The sequence below is a fragment of the Coloeus monedula genome (assembly GCF_965178545.1).
Source record: "Coloeus monedula genome assembly, chromosome: 7".
Taxonomy (NCBI): Eukaryota; Metazoa; Chordata; class Aves; order Passeriformes; family Corvidae; genus Coloeus; species Coloeus monedula.
In genome coordinates this window covers 31,217,562-31,237,001 of record NC_138787.1, presented here as the reverse complement: position 1 = coordinate 31,237,001, position 19,440 = coordinate 31,217,562, and the positions used below count along the sequence as shown (strand labels likewise).

The 19,440-nt window shown below is 39.6% G+C and overlaps 1 protein-coding gene across 3 annotated transcripts in view; it reads left to right on the top strand.

Annotated features, from left to right (window-relative positions):
* Positions 1-19,440, top strand: part of SNX4 (sorting nexin 4) — a 53,422-nt gene that overhangs the window by 9,276 nt on the left and 24,706 nt on the right. For 2 of the 3 annotated variants that reach the window (XM_082285082.1, XM_082285081.1), the window contains exons 3-11: positions 492-630; positions 708-857; positions 1,963-2,010; positions 6,004-6,059; positions 10,566-10,638; positions 12,174-12,235; positions 13,713-13,778; positions 17,647-17,736; positions 18,974-19,073. In XM_082285082.1, coding sequence (XP_082141208.1) covers positions 492-630; positions 708-857; positions 1,963-2,010; positions 6,004-6,059; positions 10,566-10,638; positions 12,174-12,235; positions 13,713-13,778; positions 17,647-17,736; positions 18,974-19,073 — 784 coding nt within the window. The remainder of the gene's footprint in view (positions 1-491; positions 631-707; positions 858-1,962; positions 2,011-6,003; positions 6,060-10,565; positions 10,639-12,173; positions 12,236-13,712; positions 13,779-17,646; positions 17,737-18,973; positions 19,074-19,440) is intronic. The other variant, XM_082285083.1, reaches the window with a different exon arrangement.

Genomic DNA, 19,440 nt, shown 5'->3' with positions numbered 1-19,440 from the left:
AGTATTTTAAAAGTTATATTTGTAACTGTATCAACTGTTGTATGCAAGACAGTTTTTGTCCTTTGAAGTGCAGACTTTCCCACTGAATAGTAAATTTCTTCTTACAATACTCTGTATCCTTCAGGTACTCATGAAATTTTACTGACTTTGAACCTAACACTGTTTCAAGAGAAATTGGGCTGTTTCTATAATGGTGCAGACTAAGTCACATGTGTGACTCTTTACTTAATTGTGACCCACCTGTTTGTTTTTGATGTGTAAGTGTGTTGACTTTTCCTGTGTTCCTAGAAAATTTGAGTGCTATCAGGCAGAAACTATAAATATTTTTAAATTAAGTATGTAGACATGAAATTAATTAAGGTTGCTTTAGGTTATGGTCAAGTCCTGCAGTAATCACTACTATTCCTGGGGCCTTTGCTATAATTGCACTGATGGTTTGAGGGAGTAGGTGGTAGCTCACTAATGTTCAAATCTGCTGCTTTATCTTTCAGAGCTGTTGAGTCCCAGAGCGAGGGACAATGTGCCCCTGTGGACTCCCTGTGGCGACGTTACAGTGAATTTGAGTTGCTGAGGAATTATTTGTCAGTTACCTACCCACATATTGTTGTTCCACCTTTGCCAGAAAAAAGGGTAAGGAAACCGGAACTGTGGCTTGCTTTGTTTTGTTTGTTTTTTAATTTACTCTTGACACTCTTCTGTTTAACTAGGCTGACTTTGTTTGGCATAAGCTATCAGCAGATAATATGGATCCAGATTTTGTGGAAAGAAGAAGAATTGGTTTGGAAAACTTCTTGTTACGTGTGGCTTCACATCCTGTTCTTTGCCAAGACAAAATCTTCTATGCATTTTTAACGCAGGTATAGTAAAGTTATTTCTAAATACATTATTTAGTGATTATTTATTTAAGATAATGTCCTTTTGATCTTCTTCCTTTCTATTGACCCATAGCTTGTTCTATGTCAGGAGGAAGGGTAGACAATGTGAATAAACTTGAGGTGGAAAAGGCTTGTCCAGCTAAAAGCTTCTTAACAGCACACTGCAGTTGTACAGTTGCCCTTCTAATGTACCTTACGACTTTTTTCCAGTGGAGTTGTAAGGCTCCTAAGAGAGAATTTCCACCTCTTTGGAACAGCCTTTTGTGAACCTAATGCATGCTGGTTGGAAAAGCTTCTATAGGACTAAAGCTGAACTAGTGAGTGTGCTATACTGCTGACTGCAGAGACAGCACTGGCTTCCAATTCACTCTTTGGATATCCATGGTTTCTTCAGCCTTGTGGTTTGGATCATGATCCATTCATGTGTTGTGGTCCAAAACCAGTACAATACGCTGTCATGAAAGTTGTGGTCCAGTTGTGAGCTGAAGCATTTCATTCTGCAGCTTTCAACTTTAGGAGATACTGGATGGTTCTTTTTTCTGTGCTTGGATGAGAGATTCCCAAATACTGGACTGAGCAGCTGTGTTTGCCACGGCACAGTACAGCGTGTAGGTGAACCAATGTATGGGACCTGAAAATAGTGGAAAATCAGCCAGTACACCTGAGCTGGGTGATGGCATGTGCACTGCAAACTGTTGTCACCTGTGTGTTGTCTGCTCTCTGCCTTGAGCCACACAGGCCCTTGGAGGTGCTGGTAATCTCATAGGCAACAGATGATAGCTACTCTTCTCTCTAAAGACCTAAGCTACATCTTTAGACAAAGCTGTGTGGCTTCTGCCCCTGGCCAATAGATTGAGGTAATTAAATACTGAAGAGAAGAGAGTTTTTGTGGGGAGATTAGTATGTAAGCACAACATAATGATTGGCTATTCTTAACCCATATTCTTGAAAAGACATAGGGAGGGTAACTGAGGCAGAAGCCAGGCATACTGGAGAAGCTCCTTTGATACAGGCTTTCGTGGGGGCTTGCAAAAGCTGCAGCACTCTTAAATCACTCTAACTGAACATTCTTCTCCTGTATTTTTAGGAAGGTGGATGGAAAGAAATGGTGAATGAGACTGGATTTCAGTTGAAGGTAATTACTGTAATTGTTTGTCTCATGCGCTGTGACACAGACATACTCCAGCAAACATGTTTTAGGCTATTTATGAAAGGATGTTTGCTGTAAGAATGGGTTAAAGGCATTTCTTTATGATTACTTGTTATTACAAAAACCATGTTCTTGGCATGTGATAGGTAGGATTGCAGTTAAGTTCTCTAGCAGGCTTGTTATGTGCCTATGTAATTCTGCTGGTAATGTAGAAGTATGATCCTTATAAGCTTTAAAAGTAATGAACTTGAGGCCATACCAGTGGGTTTTTGTGTTTCAGTTTAGTTTAGCATTTTTGAAGGTGGGTGTCAGATTTAGTCTGGTAAGAGGTGCAAGGTGTCAAAAAAGGGTAAGCAAAGAGGTCTGAATTGTAGGACTTCTTTGCAAGGAGCAGTTGGTGAAAGGGACTAAGACAGATGGATTTGGTGCCCCTTAACTGTTTAACAGAATATGTCTTGAAGTAATCCTATCCCCATTGACATCAGCGAGTTCATGGCTGGGTAAACTGGTGGAAGACTTGCAGGAATAAATGATCAAAGGTCGTGTGTCTGTACAGGTCAAGAATCTGAGAAGCTGATAGATTGCTGGGCTGTGTCTGGAAGAATTACTGTATGGGGACAAATACTGAGCTTTTTGTTTCATTGTAATGTGATCTGCTCTCATGAAATCACAACTGAAAACTAGGTGGATTATGAAGAATTATTCTAAATACTGAGAGCTAAAGAAAATCCCTGGTGCTCTTATCCTCAGTGTCCAAGGGGCTTTGATACTGACACTTACTGTTGATAACTTAAGTTGACAATAATTCTCTTCCATCACAGCTGGGTTTGCATACTCCTAGTATTCATAGTGCAAACAACGTAAAACTCTGAAGCTGCATACACTCATAGGAATTCAGAAAGTTTGTACTGGCAGGGTGTTTTCAGGAGAGCACACAGTAGTGTGTTTATGGAAGAAAACTCATAGCAGAGTGCTGAGAATATTTGCCTCCCTGAAACCACATTGTAGATTAAATGAGAGATGAGCAAGTCTTGTTTTCCCTCTAGATTTGATTGTGTATGTTTTCCCTTTTACAGTTCCAGTTTCCTTAGGAAAGAAAAATAACTTTTTCAAAAGCCTGGTGAAAAGAATCTTCCCTTTATTCTACATCTGAAATATAAACCCTCAATACTTAGCACTACACTGGAAGGAAAACTTCTATTTAGTGCATGTTTTAGACTAGAATCAGACCATTTGTTTATGTTTCTGCTGCCTCTGCTGCATTTAAGCAGGATGTGTCTTTTGTCTGAGAGGGTTTGAACCCTCTAACTAAAATTTAAATTAGGAATTAATGCAGTGTAGCATGCTGTAGCTGAATGTTGATGTTGGAGACTTTGTTTATTCTGCCAGCTGTATCATTAAATCATGCCTTTCCTCCTTCCCAATCCCAGCACTTAATTTTATATTTAAGGGATTTGTCACTTGGGATTTTAACCCTTCCTGTAGGAAAGAGAAAATTCCCATCTCTCTTTAGTTTACATAAATGATTATAGGATCATAGTAGGCATTAACTGTCTGAAAACTCCTCAGCTGTACCTCATTTGATAGGTGGTTCTTCTCTAAAATGCTTGTGCGTATTACTCTTAAATCAATTCTAAGATTGGACAGATGTTTCTCAAGAAGCCTAACTCTGGTGTAAATGCTCAGAAGTGGTGTGTGAGAGTTACTGTGCTACAACTGGCAAGAAGGAAATAGCTCTAATGACATGGTTGAGCATTGTCAGGCTCATGCTTCCTGCCTGACAGTGCTTGTGTGAATTTACTGAACTCTTCCTTCAGAGCACTGCGTGTGCCTGTGACAAAAGACGAAAAGTTGTCCTGTAACTGTAGGGTAGGAAGTGGTCCTTTCCAAGTGTAAAGCTGTTGGATGTGCATGCTGCCCCAACAGACTCAAATGGCTTTGGTGCCTGCTGTTTCAACATAAATACAGTGTTTTGTGAAATAGCTGCTTAGAGGGAAGGACTCTGATAATGTCAGTGTATCTAGATGATGTTTGTACTGTGAGAATGTGTGAGGAGTACCTGCAGGTGTTTGTGAACAACCCAAAATGTAACTGGCTTGTGTATTGACTTGTTGGGGTATAGCAGTGGAGATTCGAGACTGTACAAGCCTCAGAAGTGCTCTGAATAAGCATAAAGGTTGGGACTTAGAGCTCCTGCAGTGTTTTGTGTTTCTTGTGCTATCTGGGACATGCTTCCCCATGCTGCCTTGTCTTCCCTTTGCAAGATATTCTTAGAGAGGTGTCACACGCAGTGGTGGCAATGAACCTGCTTTCTCCTAATATTAGTCAGCCTTAATGTGGAGGGTTTTGTTCCCTTACCTTTTGGTTTGTGGGTTATATTTTGTTTTGGTGGTTTGGTCATTGGAAGAACAGCTAAAGTTAACCTGACTCTGCTACCAGTCCACCACTAAACCATGACCTGGAGTGCCACATCAGCATATCTCTTAAACACATCCAGGGATGGTGACTCCATCACTTCTGTGGGCAGCCTGATAATCCTTTTGGTGAAGAGATTTTTTCCTAGCATCCAATCTGAACTTCCCCTGATGCAACTTTGTCCTATTGCTTGTTATGTGGGAGAAGAGACCAACCTCCACCTCACTACAACCTCTTTTCAGGTAATTGTGGAGAGCAGTAAGGTCTCCCCTGAGCCTCCTTTTCTCCAGGCTGTTTGGGGCATCTTCTACTCAGCCCAAATGCAGTGGGAGGTGAAAGAGTCTCAGACTGTGCCAGTCTTATCTGTAGAGGCTGTTGCAAGGGCCCCAAAGGAAGGACTCTCTCCTTGTTTTGGGAAAACACTGTGTTCTCTTCACTGACAAGTTCAAAATAGCTCTTCAAGCTCTGAGTTTTCTGTAACAGGGCACAAAATATTCTTTTGTCTTACACCAGCACTAACAAGTACTGCTGAAGTAACTTACTGCTTGCAGCTGTGGCACAGCCTGTTAGCTAAAGGGGTACACTATAGGAAATCTCTACGCCTTGCAAGGTGTGCTGATTTATTTTCCTTTTACTGAAGAGAAGGATGTTTTGATCAAAAGTAAACTCCAGCCATTTACCCACAATTGGAGTTTTTCTTTAGTATAGATGAGCCCTGAGCGAGCTGTGTGTAAAATGCATTATAGAAATGAAGAGTTGTAATGATGTGGACCTCTGTGGATGAGGCTGGGCTCTCTCATCTGTTGGTGTCTTATTAGGAGTAAATACCCATTGCGCAGTTTAATATTCAATAAATTGGAAAAAATCCCCTCCATCTCCTTAGAAATGTTCAATACTACTGTTGCAGTAATTGGTAAACCAACATCTCAAAAACGAAACCAGTCAATTAGCTTTTTAATTAGGTATTGAACTTTATTCTGTAGAGATTTATATATGCTCTACTATAGAGAAGAACATTGCATTAAAAAGGCCTCTATTCTGATATACAAATTACATATTTTCTGTAAAGCAAGTCATAAAATAAGAGAACACCATATATAAGATTTTGATTTCACTGGGGAACTGTTCCTGGTAATAAAGAGCATATAGAGGTCACTCTACCACTGGTTTTATTTGGTTTGAAAAATATAAAATAGCTTGTCCATATGGTCTTAAGTTACCTAATTGCTTCATCTAAAAAGAATGTGGGGTTGTGTATCTTAACTCCATGATTTGTGCAGCATTTTAAGAAGGGGCTATTTTTGTGGGATGTGGATTATACCAGCTTTATTTTAGTGGTTACTGTTTACATCATATTCACAAAAATAGCTTAGTTTTTTGACTTTTTAATAAAAATATCTGACATTCAGGGCAGCTGGTGTCAACTTGTTCAATGTTTGAAGATTTAAATACTCCATGAAGGCAGGACTTTTTTATAATGGTACTGCCAGAAGGCTGAGATTTTTTTTTGTCACTGAAATTTAATTGCATTAAATTAACAAAGCTTTTTTTCCCCTTTTTCAGGCAGATTCCAGATTAAAAGCTCTTAATGCAACATTCAGAGTGAAAAACCCAGACAAGTAAGATTCCACATCCTTCTTCCCTCCCTTTCCCTTTTTCAGTTACAGCTATTACTTCAGGTGACAGAATATTCTATCTCTTTAGTATAAATTCAGAAAAGAAAAATTATCTTTCTGCACTTCAAATCTTAACAGAAGCTCAGTAAAGAGGTAGTGTGAAAAGATTTGATAAATCCTGCTTCTAAAAGCAGGAAACATTCAGAAAAATTCCATCACTTTATGTAAAACAAGTATTCCATTTTAGCTAGACTAACACAAAGGGACAAACCCACCCCCCCCAAAACCAGACTCAGAAAAAGAACCTCTTAATATTTGTTTTCAGGAAATCTTTTCAGGCATGAACAGAGTACAGATTGATAGTAGGTCTTTCCAAAAGTCTGCTAGTGTACAGTTCTGGATGCATGCACCCTGGTGTTGCAGTTCATAGTTCTCTCCAAGCTGCCAATTTTCACAGATGCTATTGGAAGTCCAGAGGTCAGTTCAGCTCTGTTGTGGTTCACAGAGCTCTGGGACAGGCACTAGAGCAGTCTGCTGGATGGAAAAACTGCTCAGAATTGTAAGTGTGTATAGTGGGAGGTTCATCACACCCTTGATGATGTGGGAAGGGTAAAATGGGAATTTCTACTTATGCAGTAGTTAGAAGCATCAGTGTGCAGCAATGGGGCCAAGAGGTGTTGCTGTTTGCCATCCACAGGCCATGGAGACCTGTGCAAAGTGCCCTTCTGGCTGCACCTGCTCTCCAGCAGTGGCCCTAGGGGATGCTGTGCTGGACTGCTTTCTGTTGTCTGTTCCTTTTGTACTTCCATAGGATCTGTGGGTATTGTATTAACGGTGTTAGAGGGTACATACCTTTCTGAACCTCTTCAAAGACTTAACCTGTGAATTGGTCCAGTCTCTCCTTTTTTATCGTGCTTGTTTTTAGGGCCTTCTCTGGTGGCCAGGAAGCTTTTAGCCAGGGTTTAATATAAAGGCTAACATTCACGAATGAGATTGGAAGACAGCAATTCTCTATATCTGCAGGTGAAAATGGTCCCTTGTTTGACTGCTTCATCCTCAGTCATCTTCCTCTGTGGCCAGTAGGAGTTATCTTTTCCTGCTCTCACAGCAGGGAAACTGCCAGAAGTCTGACTGTAGGCACAGGTGGGCAAGACTGTTTAAGGAGCATCCTTGTTATCTTTTGAGGTAACAATGTTTCAGAAAGCAAAGCTGTTGTGAGAAGTAGCTTGTTAAAAAGCAGGAAAAGAGTTAATACAAGGAAAACATGAGCAAAGGGCTTGTAACAAAAACAGTCCTTGAGTGTGTGTGCCTTGGTAGAGCCACTTGAGAGATGGCACATGTTTTCTGTTGTATTCTGCCAGCTACATAACTTCCAAATTGAACTTGGGGATACAAATTGTTTAATAAATAACTGATGAGCAGAAGTTGTTTGTTTGCCTTTCACTGTAGCATGTGTGGCTCTAACAGGAGGGACAGTGCCTTGCTCTGCCCAGCACACTTGTGCTTGAGCTGCCTGGAATGTGATGCCTGGCCTCTCTGCTTTACCTTTGGTGCTTTTGTGTGGCTGGCTGGTGAAGTGGTTCAGCAAGCTCACCTTGCTGAAACAAAAGGTGTGACTGCTGTGTGGAGTGTAGGCTTTCGGGTTCCTGGGCCAGCGGAGGTACAGGCGAGGAAGAGCTGCAGCTCCCAGCTGGGATTGCCTTGCGGTGCCATGGAGCTGCAGCCTTCAGCTTGGCAACGTGAGCAGCTTCATGCAGCTGAAACAAGGCTGCTCTTTGAGGTCAAAGGTAGACTGAAAACTAAACCTTCTCCTGTGGGAAGCAATTTATAGTTTCAATGGTGGAATTAAATGGTGATAAAAATATGGTATTCTGGTACTCAGAGGTGAATTTTTATCTACTGCAGACCTCTCTGATTTGGCCTCATGGCACTCATCCTTTCTTTCTCTCTCTGGGCTTTAATCAAAACCATAGCTTTTGGTTTTTGGTGAAAGATTTCTTTAGAGAATACTAAATTCTTTCCTAAGGCAGTTTTTTTTTTTTTTAGAGTAGCTCTCTGGGGATTTTTTGTCTGGTTATTCAGACAAGTGGCTTGTTTTTTAGTGAAGAGTTCTGTTCTTGTAGTATCTCCCTTCACAAAACAGGAGAATGGCACTGCCACTCCCTGATGCAGGGAGGAGTACTGCTGTGTAAAATGCACAGAGTAAACAACTTACTTTGCAATGTTGTCTACTGTAAAGGAAAATTTTTTCTTTGCCTGTATCATAATAGATATTTTTGAGAGACCTTCTGGTGTTCCTACACCAATGTGACCCAAGCAGTCCTTCATTTGCGTCTCAAGTTCTATTTAATAGCTCAGTTAAGTATCTAGGCTGTTGGTAACGTTGCAGAACCAGTAAAACCAAGTGAAAAGTGCTAGTTAAAAAAGCCTCAATTACTGAGTGCTGAAACTGTGTCTTGTTTTACACTTCTACTCTTAGGATACACTGGAAAGTAAACATCCCTGAGCTCTGTTTGGAAATTACTTTATAATTATGTAACTTTATTTTACATGAGCAATGAGTAGGATTTAAGCAAATACTTGAGAAATAAACTTTTGATCTGCAACACCACCAGTCTCTTAAAAACAGTTTTTCCTGAAACTTATATTTGTAAATTTATCAATTTTTACAGAAGACTGGGAAAAAAATAGCAGCACTTTGGTTTATGCTTTTATGAGACAAAATAGAAGAGAGCTTGATTCTGAAGTAGTAATTTTTAAAAATTATTTTTTTAATTAAGGAGGAATTGGTCTGGGAGAAGATGTATTGCTGCTGGAGGCCAGGATACTGAAAGTCCTCCTAGGTTCCTGACTCTTGCCTTCAGGGAGTACAGCATTCCTAAAAGATTTCTTGTGGCAAAACAGGATAAATAAAACTTCCCATTATAAATTTCTGGAGTGGAAAGGGGAGTCTTCCTGAGCTGGAGGCATACTTTTTAATCTTTTGTTTTTACTTCAATTATTTCAAATATCTTCACTGTACGTGTCTGCAGCTGTCTGACATGCAGCCCTGGTGCATATTTTATGAAGTGTAAACTGAAAAGATTGCTCTCTAAATCCCACTATGCAGATCAGCAACTACATTTCTTTTTCCCCATACAGTTTCTCTGCTAACTTTTAAATCTTTTTATGTACTTTAACCCTGTGTGTGTGTGTCATAATACTATAAAAATTGCTTATTGGAAATCAAAAATATTAGAAGTCATAACAAAGCTTCTACTTCTTGAATGTAAGAATGGGAATATTTTACGGGAAGACTTCCTGGCAGGGGAGGAAGAAGTGTTAAATGAAAAACCCTGGAATTTCATACTTGGTCACCCAAAACAAGTGACCCGACTCATTTCAGTAAGACCTCTTGGGTACAAGCTATTCTGAAATACAAAGCTTGACTGTGTGCCTGTGGTGGGAGGAGGGATGAAATTTTTTTTCATTCTTGAACATCAACCTGAAACACTAATCTCAGTCTCCAGTTCCTTAATTCTAGTTGCATTCTTCTGTGTTTATTTTCAGGTCGTTGTTTAGTCATTTAGGTAAAGCTGTTTCTGGCTTCCCATCTGGATGAAATAAATACATTCTTGTGTACCAAAGTAGGTCATGAGCTAGACTTGTTTGTAGTAGGGAGGATTTATGTGCACACAAGAGGCTGTTGCTGTGGTTTAATTGGTTACCTGTCAGTAGCAAAGCTGTGGCAAACGATTCACCTTTGTTATTAGCAAGAGCTAAAGGTGTCAGTTTAAATTGCCTTTGAAACCTAACTGGGCTGGCTGATAAAATGCCTCTTCTCCAGAAGTGACAAGCCAGCAGTGTGCACATGTCGCTTGCAGTGGCTTCCCTGTCTGGTACCTTGTTGAGGTGTAGTGATTTGATGGCCTTCAGCCATACATGGCTCCTGTGCAGGTACCAGTCTCAGTAGGATTTCACATGTAATGTTACTGTACAAGGATTAGCCTTAGGGGAATTGGAATTGTGCATGCTTCCTTGAATCCCTGAAAAGCTGTGCCCAAAACTGGATAGAGGCAACTTGAAAGTGAAGTATCTTTGTCAGGTCAGAAATGCAAACATGCTTTTATTAAGAAATATGCTTCAGCAGATTTTGGCTTTGTTTTTATTTGAAGCTTTCATATTCACTAACCCTTGCTTTTGTAAATCCCATTATAAAACCCAAACAACAAACCAGTGATGTAATAACTTCAGCTAACTACTTTCATTTCATAGAATTTTATCTCTTAATTTGATCTGAGCCTTCAACATTTGCATTTAGAAAACCAGCAGACATGCAAGTGTTGGGGTGTTTGTTCACTTTGGGGAAATCAAACTCAGCAGTCACTTCTTCAGGAGTCTTCAGCTAATTGCACTCCAACCCAGCCCAGGCTCCATCTCGCTGGCCGCAGGGCTGTGGCTCTATTGTGCATGCTGTGAAAGCTTGCTTTCATGATGGCTAATGATGTACTATCTGTTTCCTGCTCCTAGGAGATTTACTGAGCTAAAACACTACAGCGATGAACTGCAGTCCGTCATATCACACCTTCTGCGAGTCAGAGCTGTAAGTATTTCCCATGTGTGTCGTGACAAATAGTATGATTTATTTATAAGGCAGTATTTCTTGTTTAGTCAAGAGAAGTGGTATATGTATTCTAGAATAAGGGCGGTTTTGCCTGAGGGAGTCTGTCTCTGGAGTGTGGAGCAGGAGACAGCAAGAGGTGAGGGCACTGACTTTGTAGAGATTAGGGAGGGGGAAAGAGTTCCAGATATGATGGTTGAGTTGACAGTGCATGTTGCTAATCGGCCCTGTCCTGTGATGGTCACGTACCACAGGGAGGTATTTTAAAGAGGACTGAGGTGTCTGCTTCTCTCTGCTCAGCAGACAAGTTACTTTTGCTGGATGTTTGGTTTGGGAAGGGCCTCAACACAGTTTTCTGGTCAGACATATAATAAATTGTTTTCCTGAGCTTGTAGTATGAATCCTTTATGCTTTCCAGTATGTGTTTTCTTTTTTGGCTTGTTCATTGATCTGCAATGAATAATAGTCTTTTTAATGATGGCAACAATTATGTTGTGCATTAAGATACTCTGTGGGTTGAGAGTGGAAGGTTGTTATTTTTTTAAAGACACAAAAAGGTAATAGGAAATTTAAATTCCAATAATGAGAGCATGATAACTTCTTTTTAGTATGTTCAACAGGGATTTAATTTTTGATGGACCTGTGCGGCAGAGAGGTAATGGATTGCCCTGCTAAACTCAGGTTCTTGAAAGAATTAATCACTCTGAAGAGTGGTGTTCTACAGACAGTCCTGTTTTCTCAGGGTTGTGTGTGTGAGATCTGTTGGGCAATTTGTTTGTTTCCTTTTTACTACTGCTGTGACAGACATAATAATAATAATAATGGTAGCTCTTGCAGAACTTCACTCTCATTCTTTGGTACATCATGATTGCAAGGGCATTGTCTGGATTGCAACTCCCACTTCAGAGTGTACACGTGTCTTTTTTTCTGAGGTTTTGCCAGCTTTGTAGTGCTGGCTGCAGCAGATACTGGCACTCCAAGCAGCTGAAATGACCTCTAGCTTGAGCAATGAGTTCTGCAATGGATAGCTCATTTCCTTTCCCTCAGTTCACTCAGCTGGGTGGAAAAATCAGATCACTTGTTAGAATTTTACTAAAGATTTCCCTACAATCTTGATGTCAAGATGGACTTCTGGCTTGCCATCTCTAAATTAAATAAACAAGTGTGTGCATAAATTTGGCATTATTTGGATGAAGAATGCCTTATATTTGGTTATCAAAAACTGAAAGGAACTTGATTATGGTCTCCACAGACATATCCTATCAATGAGCACTTCCAAAGATAGATTTGAAATGCTAATTTTCAACATAGCCTTGATTGTGACTTCAGTCTTCCAGGACTTAAAGCTGTTGATTTTTTTTTTTTTTCCTTTCAGTAGTGGCTTAGGTTAGATTTAGGCCTAATCTTGTTTACCTGTGTAAGAACATTAGGGCTTTAACTTGGATTGTGCATGTGGGTTTTCACAAGGCAATTACACTTAATGTTGATGACCAAAACCTGTCTCTAAAATGTTTTAGAGGGTAGCAGACCGGCTTTATGGTGTCTATAAAGTCCATGGCAACTACGGAAGAGTATTCAGGTAAGAGTTCATCCAGTTTTGAAATACATACATAAGACAGTTATGGGGAGAGAGAAGGGAATTTCTTGGTTATGTTTTTATGCTTTTGAAAAGTATATCTGAAACATTTCATTGTCTATCTTGAAAAACTCTGTATTGTAGTGCTAATGAGATTTCTGTGCTGCATGCAGAGATCTCTGGATCTGCTGAGCTTAGTCTCTAGTGGAAGACTTCAGCTTTGCTTTGTATGCCAGATCTTCGGGCCTTCTGCTGCTGCGTTGGCATTTTGTTTCTTCAGAAAGTAACTCACTGTTCTTCATGCAGTTGTCTCTGAAAAGCTTCTAGGTCCTTTTAATGGATAAAAGTCAACAATTATATCTATCCAATTTTAGTATCTTTTGTAAGTGAATTTGCCAATAATTTTTTTGATTTATATGAGGGAATTGCATGCTCAAGTTTTCCATCTCACTGGAGAATTCAAGAATCTAAACTTCTGGTTAAGGGAAACCTCCTGCTTCTACACACTGTTCAAGTGCTAAATTTAATTCTCTGGGTTAATGGATTGCAGATGTCTTTCTCATTGGGGTTTTTTAAATGAAATTAGGTGCAGTTCTGTAATAACACAAAGACAAACAAATATCAACATCAGCAGAGTGGAATGTGTATGAAAAAGTGAAGGACAGAATAGATGCATTACACATAAATCATGTGAAATATAAGGGGAACCTCTTTTTTCGTTGTAAAAGGAGTTGTGGGTGTAATTCTTGTAACTAAGAATTCTCATAAGGTTTCTCAAAGCTAAGAACACAATTAAAATGGCAGTGTACATACCAAGATGTCCAGAACAAGTCTGTTGCTATCTTTTTTGTAGCTCTCTTTCTTTCTTTATGTAAATAATCCCCCTAATGTAAATAGGTAGTTGAGACAATTGCAAGTAGGTATTTTTTTCATGACTAGAACTAAACAGCAGTCTACTATGAAAACATAAAGCTACATATATCAAATAGTTTCAGGAGAAGTAAAATGCTTACAGAAGTCAAATCCCACCCTTTGGTTTTTGGAATGAGAGGCTTCTATCTGATATCCTGTAAATCTGGAAAGCTTAGTTTCTTCTTGGCGAGACCAAAATCTCTTTCAGAAAGTTTATCATTGTCATTGTCCCATTTATATTAAGTGCTAGGTGGTTTGGTTTTGTTTGTTTGATTTTGTTTTAAATAGAGTTTCAGCTATTTAAACAAGATTATGCTCAAAACCCATCCCAAACTACGTATATTTGTGATGATGAGTTTAGGGACAATTGTTTGTATTACAGAGTGCCATAAATGGCCTTGTCACATTGTCAGTGCTGTTCCTTAAAGAAAGAAAACAGTTTGACCAAGTCTAACTTGGAGGCAGTTTCCATTCAGGTGTCACCTGGAAAGAAACTATACAGGATGCAGCTTATTAACTTCCCTTACCCTTCATGTGTGATGTTGTTTCTCATTTGTTTTTCCTACAGTGAGTGGAGTGCAATAGAAAAGGAGATGGGGGATGGGTTGCAGAGTGCTGGCCACCACATGGATGTGTAAGTACTGACTGAATATCTGATAGTTTGATGTAAGCCAGATGTGGAACTCTCCCTCTTTCCTCTCTTTTCCCTCAACCCCAAAGTACATATGAGTACCGAGAAAGTTGGGGGTGCATTGTTTTTAAGTATACGGTGTTCCTGTGACTTGGATGCAGGCACAGTTTTAGCATCTATGTACTGTATTAAGTAGCTCAAAAAGCCTCAGGAGAACCAGAGGGGTTTCTTTTTTTATTATTATTTTGAAATCTTAGAAGTGTTTGGAATCCTTCCAGTTTTTTTTTTTAAGCTACTATGCCAGAAACTGGTGGAATACAACTTTAATGTACTGCAGACCTGATGAGATCCATTTGGTTTTGATAGCAGCATTTTGTACCATGCAGTAGATGGTACACAGATTTGGACTTAATTACAGGGAGTTAAGAAATTTAATTAATCGGCACCAAAACTCCAGTGGATTCTTGAAACAAACAGTGACTGGATATAATAAAGAATCCTCTCTTTGCATCTTTAGAGTCATTTGGCAGAGTATGTGAAGCACAGCCTTCAAAATAAGAGTCTAGCACTTGAGAGTGCTCACAGAAGTGGTATTCTAGGCTCATGACTTCTGCTTTTCAGGTAGTCATATATAGCAAGTGAAACAGCATTTCTTACCACTCTGATTCCTCTTCTGTGATCCCACACAACAGATAAGTAACAACTCCAGCAAGAGATGGAAGGTGTTTGACACTTCATGCAATATTTTTACCAATAAGGTGTAATTGGTGTGGAAATAAAATTCTCAGGTTTAGTTTATAGGACAGATTTACATATGTACTGCTGCCTGATTGTTATTGGTGTTGTCAAGTTAACAGGTTGTCAATTGTTACTGGCCTTGTCAAGTGGAAGGGTTTGAAGAGCCATGCCCTCATCTTCTTCAGAGTAATTCTGGTTTTATCAAATCTTTAAGAATTTGACCCCCTCTGAATAATTTATTCACATTTCTGTGTTTTGGCTCATGGGGTGGCTTCCATCCAAGAAAAGCTGTAATATTTTCAAGGCAGAGGGCTCTGGTGAGAATAAAGCAATGGAGAATGCACTCTGCTTTCAGAAGAAAAATAATTGAAGTAGGGGTGGAATACGGTGTTAAGCACCTTCTGCGGCAGGCAGGAATTGAAGAGATTATGAAAACTTGGTATAATATAGTGGAGTTAAGGAATTGCAAGTAGGTTTTCAGTGGTTCAGATACACCACGCCATGATGTCAAACACCTGGAAATGCATAACCAATTAAAAGAAACTTGTCTCACTTCTCAATTGGGAGGTCGAACCTTCTCACACACTCATAATATTTATATTTCTGTCTGTAACACAGTTAGGGCTTAAAGATCCAGAGTAATAGCAGTGGGTAACTGCTATTCTGGGTAATTTTAACCACTGCATGAAGCTTTCATTGTCATCTCCTCTGCTCTGGCACTCTTGTACAACAGTAATCCCTCAGTGATGACAACTAAGCAGGAAGCAGCAGTTGTGAGATTCAGGAACTCATTCAGTGACCCATGTGGTCTCCTACCAATAAGGTTCATATCTATGATCTCTTTAAAGTACAACTTACCAGTTCAGTTACCATTCCCATAATATCAGGCAGGAATTTATTGCAACATAAAGCTACTTCTAGAAGGTTGCCTAATATAGATGTTAAACTTCAAAACTAATTTAATTATTCTCTATCTGCCCCATATGCTGTAGTCTTTACTAGATGTTTATTTAAGCTTTTGAGTTGTTATTGGTTAGTATGATCTATAACTGCTAAATGTTTGGAGAAGACATCCCAAAGCTTCTCTGGGTGTGGGCTGTGTTACAAGATGAGGCTTGCTAAAGTGACAGAGTATGCTGAGAAAGTTGGAGTGAATGGCTATAACTAGCACTTAAAAGATGAAAGAAAATAATGCCAGACCTTTGACTTCTGTCCTTTTTTCCATTAATGAGTGACCCTTTATCTCTGCATCAACTAGACTGTCATTATATATTGAACCAGTCTAAACCAAAACAAAGGTTTAGTTGACAGCTTACACAAAGAGTGAGAACATGTCAGGTGCCTTTAGAAGTTACTGCAATGTTTCTCTTTAACACTTTTCCTAGTTTACCTAAGTTAGGCAGTCAGAAATGTAGCTTGTCTTAGTAATATTTTTTTTTCCAAATTAAACTCAGTTTAAAAACCTGTCTAGGTAAGGTAGCATTTTGTTTGGTGAGATTTTTTGGTTGTTTGGTTTTGGTTTTTTTTTTCTGAGAGTGATCTGCCACAGATGAGCTCTAGCACTGCTCTAAACTTAGATTTTACTTGAAAATGAAATGTAGTCCATCTGCTGCCCTGAGAAATCTAACCACTATACTAAAATTACTGCACTGCAGAACTTAAAATAGGGTAAGCCATTTATGACCTGTGTGGCTGCAGGGTTTTTTCGGAACAAGTGTATTTTTCAACAGTTTTAACTTATTCTTTTGATTCATGGTGTGAATTCTTGTTCTCTCTGTTCTTTTATCCCTTCTACTTAAACTGGTCTGCTGTTGCTGACCACTTCATATGTTATATTTATTCATCACCAAGAGCCTTGATAGGGCTTTTCCTGGATGTGCCATGTCTTTGATTTCACAGAGCATCAAAACAACTCATCATAATTTCAAGCTTCCCAAATTCATGTTACCAGTTCCCTTTCAGCTTGAGACTCTGCCACTTCTTCCATAGAGCCAGTTACTGGAGAGGCATATCCTCTCCAGGAAAAGGAAGAATGCAAAGATTTTGCAAAAACTTGAAAGCCAAGAGGTACCATAATTAGCATTTGGGTCACATTGTGCTGGTTGCTAGAGAAGAATGGACATATGCTCACTTCAGAGAGCCTGCAGATGTGTGAGAGATTGCCACATAGCTGAGAATCCAGACTGAGTTAGCAGAATAGATGAAAGTATTTGTGTGGGATGTCATTCATCCTGGTTATCTCCAGTGGCACATGCCCTGAGTGCTGGGCTAAAGCGGAATCTGATTTCTGTACCTGTGCCAAGTGAGATGAGCAGTTACCTCTTAGCTGTAGGCCTGTCCCTGCAAATGTGTCCCAGACAGTCACCTTGATCAGCACAAACATACTAAATACTGTCAAATAAGCAGTATCAACTAGAAAAATAAAGTGCTTTTTGCCATTTGTAGGAGATATCAGTCTAAATAACAAAACTCTTACTGAATGCAAGAGCTGCAGATTTGGTCCAAGCCCTTGTACTTCAGATTTCTCCCTAAAAAGAGGGTTAAAATTCCTGTTGCTCTGAATTAATATGTTTGACTTACACAGTAGACAAAGCTATAGACTTTGAAGGAGCTGAAGGGACTTAATGTTGTGGTGTTCAGGGCGCCTCTGTGAGTTATCTTGTACTCATGCTGAATAATGAGCCATGAAAGCAGCCTCTGCTTCTCAGAAGGTGTGATGTTCGCATTCCTGGGCCTTAGTGCTTTCAGCCTTGAAGGATTCCTTCTGCACTATGTCTTTTTTTTGTCTTGGTGCTGCCTATTGACTGTCTACTGAAGAAAAGGAATAAATTGGGGTTTTTTTTTTCCTGTAACAAAAGCTGCCTCCTCTTCAGCAGGAGACTTACGATAGGTTTTGTATTTGTTGAAAGATTCATTGTAGTAACAACCAAAGAAGCAGGCCCACGGGCATGTTGACATTAGCTGATTCAGAGTTTAATTAAAAACAAAGGAAAAAACCTTTTTGCAAGTTTGGAAGCTCTTTGCTGTTTGTCCATGGGTGTTTCTGTCAAACAGGTCTCCCTTGTTACTGGGTGTGTATCCTTAAAGGTTAAATTAATCAGCTTTACATTTAACTGTGGCTGTTTTTCACTAGATATGCAGCTTCTATTGATGACATACTGGAAGAAGAGGAACACTATGCAGATCAGCTGAAGGAATATCTCTTCTATGCAGAAGCACTGCGGTATGTGCAGAAGTCTAAGCTCAAAAGGAAGCTGTAGTCCTTTTCTCTAATGTGGTGCTGATGTTTCATTTAGTCTGTTATCCTCTTGTGTTCTCTGAGAAGGGAAAATTTCAGTGTTGTGGAGTCTCCATGTTCTTGTTTCTTATACTGCTTACTTGTATTTGATTGCTGTGTGAGTGGCAGTACAAATTAGAGCTGGTCTGATCAGAAGTGAAAAGACAGAAATGTTAAAATCTGTATACTATGGGAGAAAATGCTATTTATTCCTTTGGTTCCACTGTTTCCTTGGCTTTTGGTGTGATAGTGCCCCAATGTGCTAAGAGCTCCAGCGTTCAAATGCGATGGGCCAAACAGAGCTGCTCCAGCCCTTATAAATCCCCGGAGCTTTCAAAGTGCCCAGTATAACTTCCATCGGCTGCACAGTGTTACACAGTTAAATACCAACTTTTTGGTTTGTTTTATGTTAGTCTTTGTCAGTCACCCCTTACAAGCATGGACAAAAAAGCAAATTGCTTTATACTGTAAGACTGTACCTAAAGCTATTGTGCTTTGCAAGGGCTGGCTCTGAACCTCTTGGAGAGGTCCAGTAAAGGATTGGGTTGGCAAGTGTGAGGGCTGCTGTGTGGGAACCTGGAGCACTGGTAGCCTCTTCTGGGAGATGAATGTGCCTCTGGCTGTGGAGTACGGATGTAGCATCATCAGCCCACACAGGACTGGGACTTACTGCAGGTGGTCAGAGGAAACTCCTCTTTTCCAGATGAAAGGCACTGTATGAATCTAGAAACAGTTTCTTGTTTCATTGTTTAAAAAAGAAAATGTGATGAATTTTATGATTGACTGATAGATTGCTGCTGTGACAGGTACCATCTCCAGGTATCTTTTGTTAAAGCTGTGATATTTCTGTAATGTATTTTGAATTAAGCTATTTTACAGTGGTGTCCTTAAGGAGATGGTAGGGCTTGTATTGCTGAGTGTATCTCAGAATGAGTCTAAAAAGAGGAGAAGAATGCTGCTGTACCAAGAACTTTATTTATACTTTGATCCAAGCTTGTTTAACTATGGCATTTGCAGAGTTATGGAGTCTGTGATAGAGCTGTTGAATTTGGGCTAGATGAATAACTGGAGGTGCTTCCTGTCAAAAACAAACAAAACATGATGCTATTTGTAAAGTGTAAATGGAGGGAAATGTAGCAAAGCAAAGTATTAAGTGACAGATCTTTCATTACTTACTTTTCAGGGCAGTTTGCAGGAAGCATGAACTAATGCAATATGATTTGGAAATGGCTGCACAGGACTTAACATCTAAGAAACAGCAGTGTGAGGAGCTGGCAACAGGAGTGAGTCTTTTTCCACTTTCTTCTCCAAGATGCCTCTTTTTGAATTTATTTTTTGCTTGAGCCAAGTTACTTAGAATGATATTGAAATGGCACCAGCATGCTGGCTGCTGCTTTTGAGAAGTGGTATCATGTGAGCTGGAGACGTGAGGTTTAAAGTAACTTGGTTCTTGGTGACATAAGCTGTTTGTGCCAAACTTCTTTTATTGAATACTGAGCAAGTAAAGAGTTGCAGTAAATATGACTGGAACAGAATAACACAGACAGCTCTAGCCTAAAGATGAAAATTTTGGGAATTCTGAAAGGCTTCCTTTGCCTTTTGAACAGTGGGTGTTATTGATATGTTGTGTTAGCCCATTTTATATGGGAG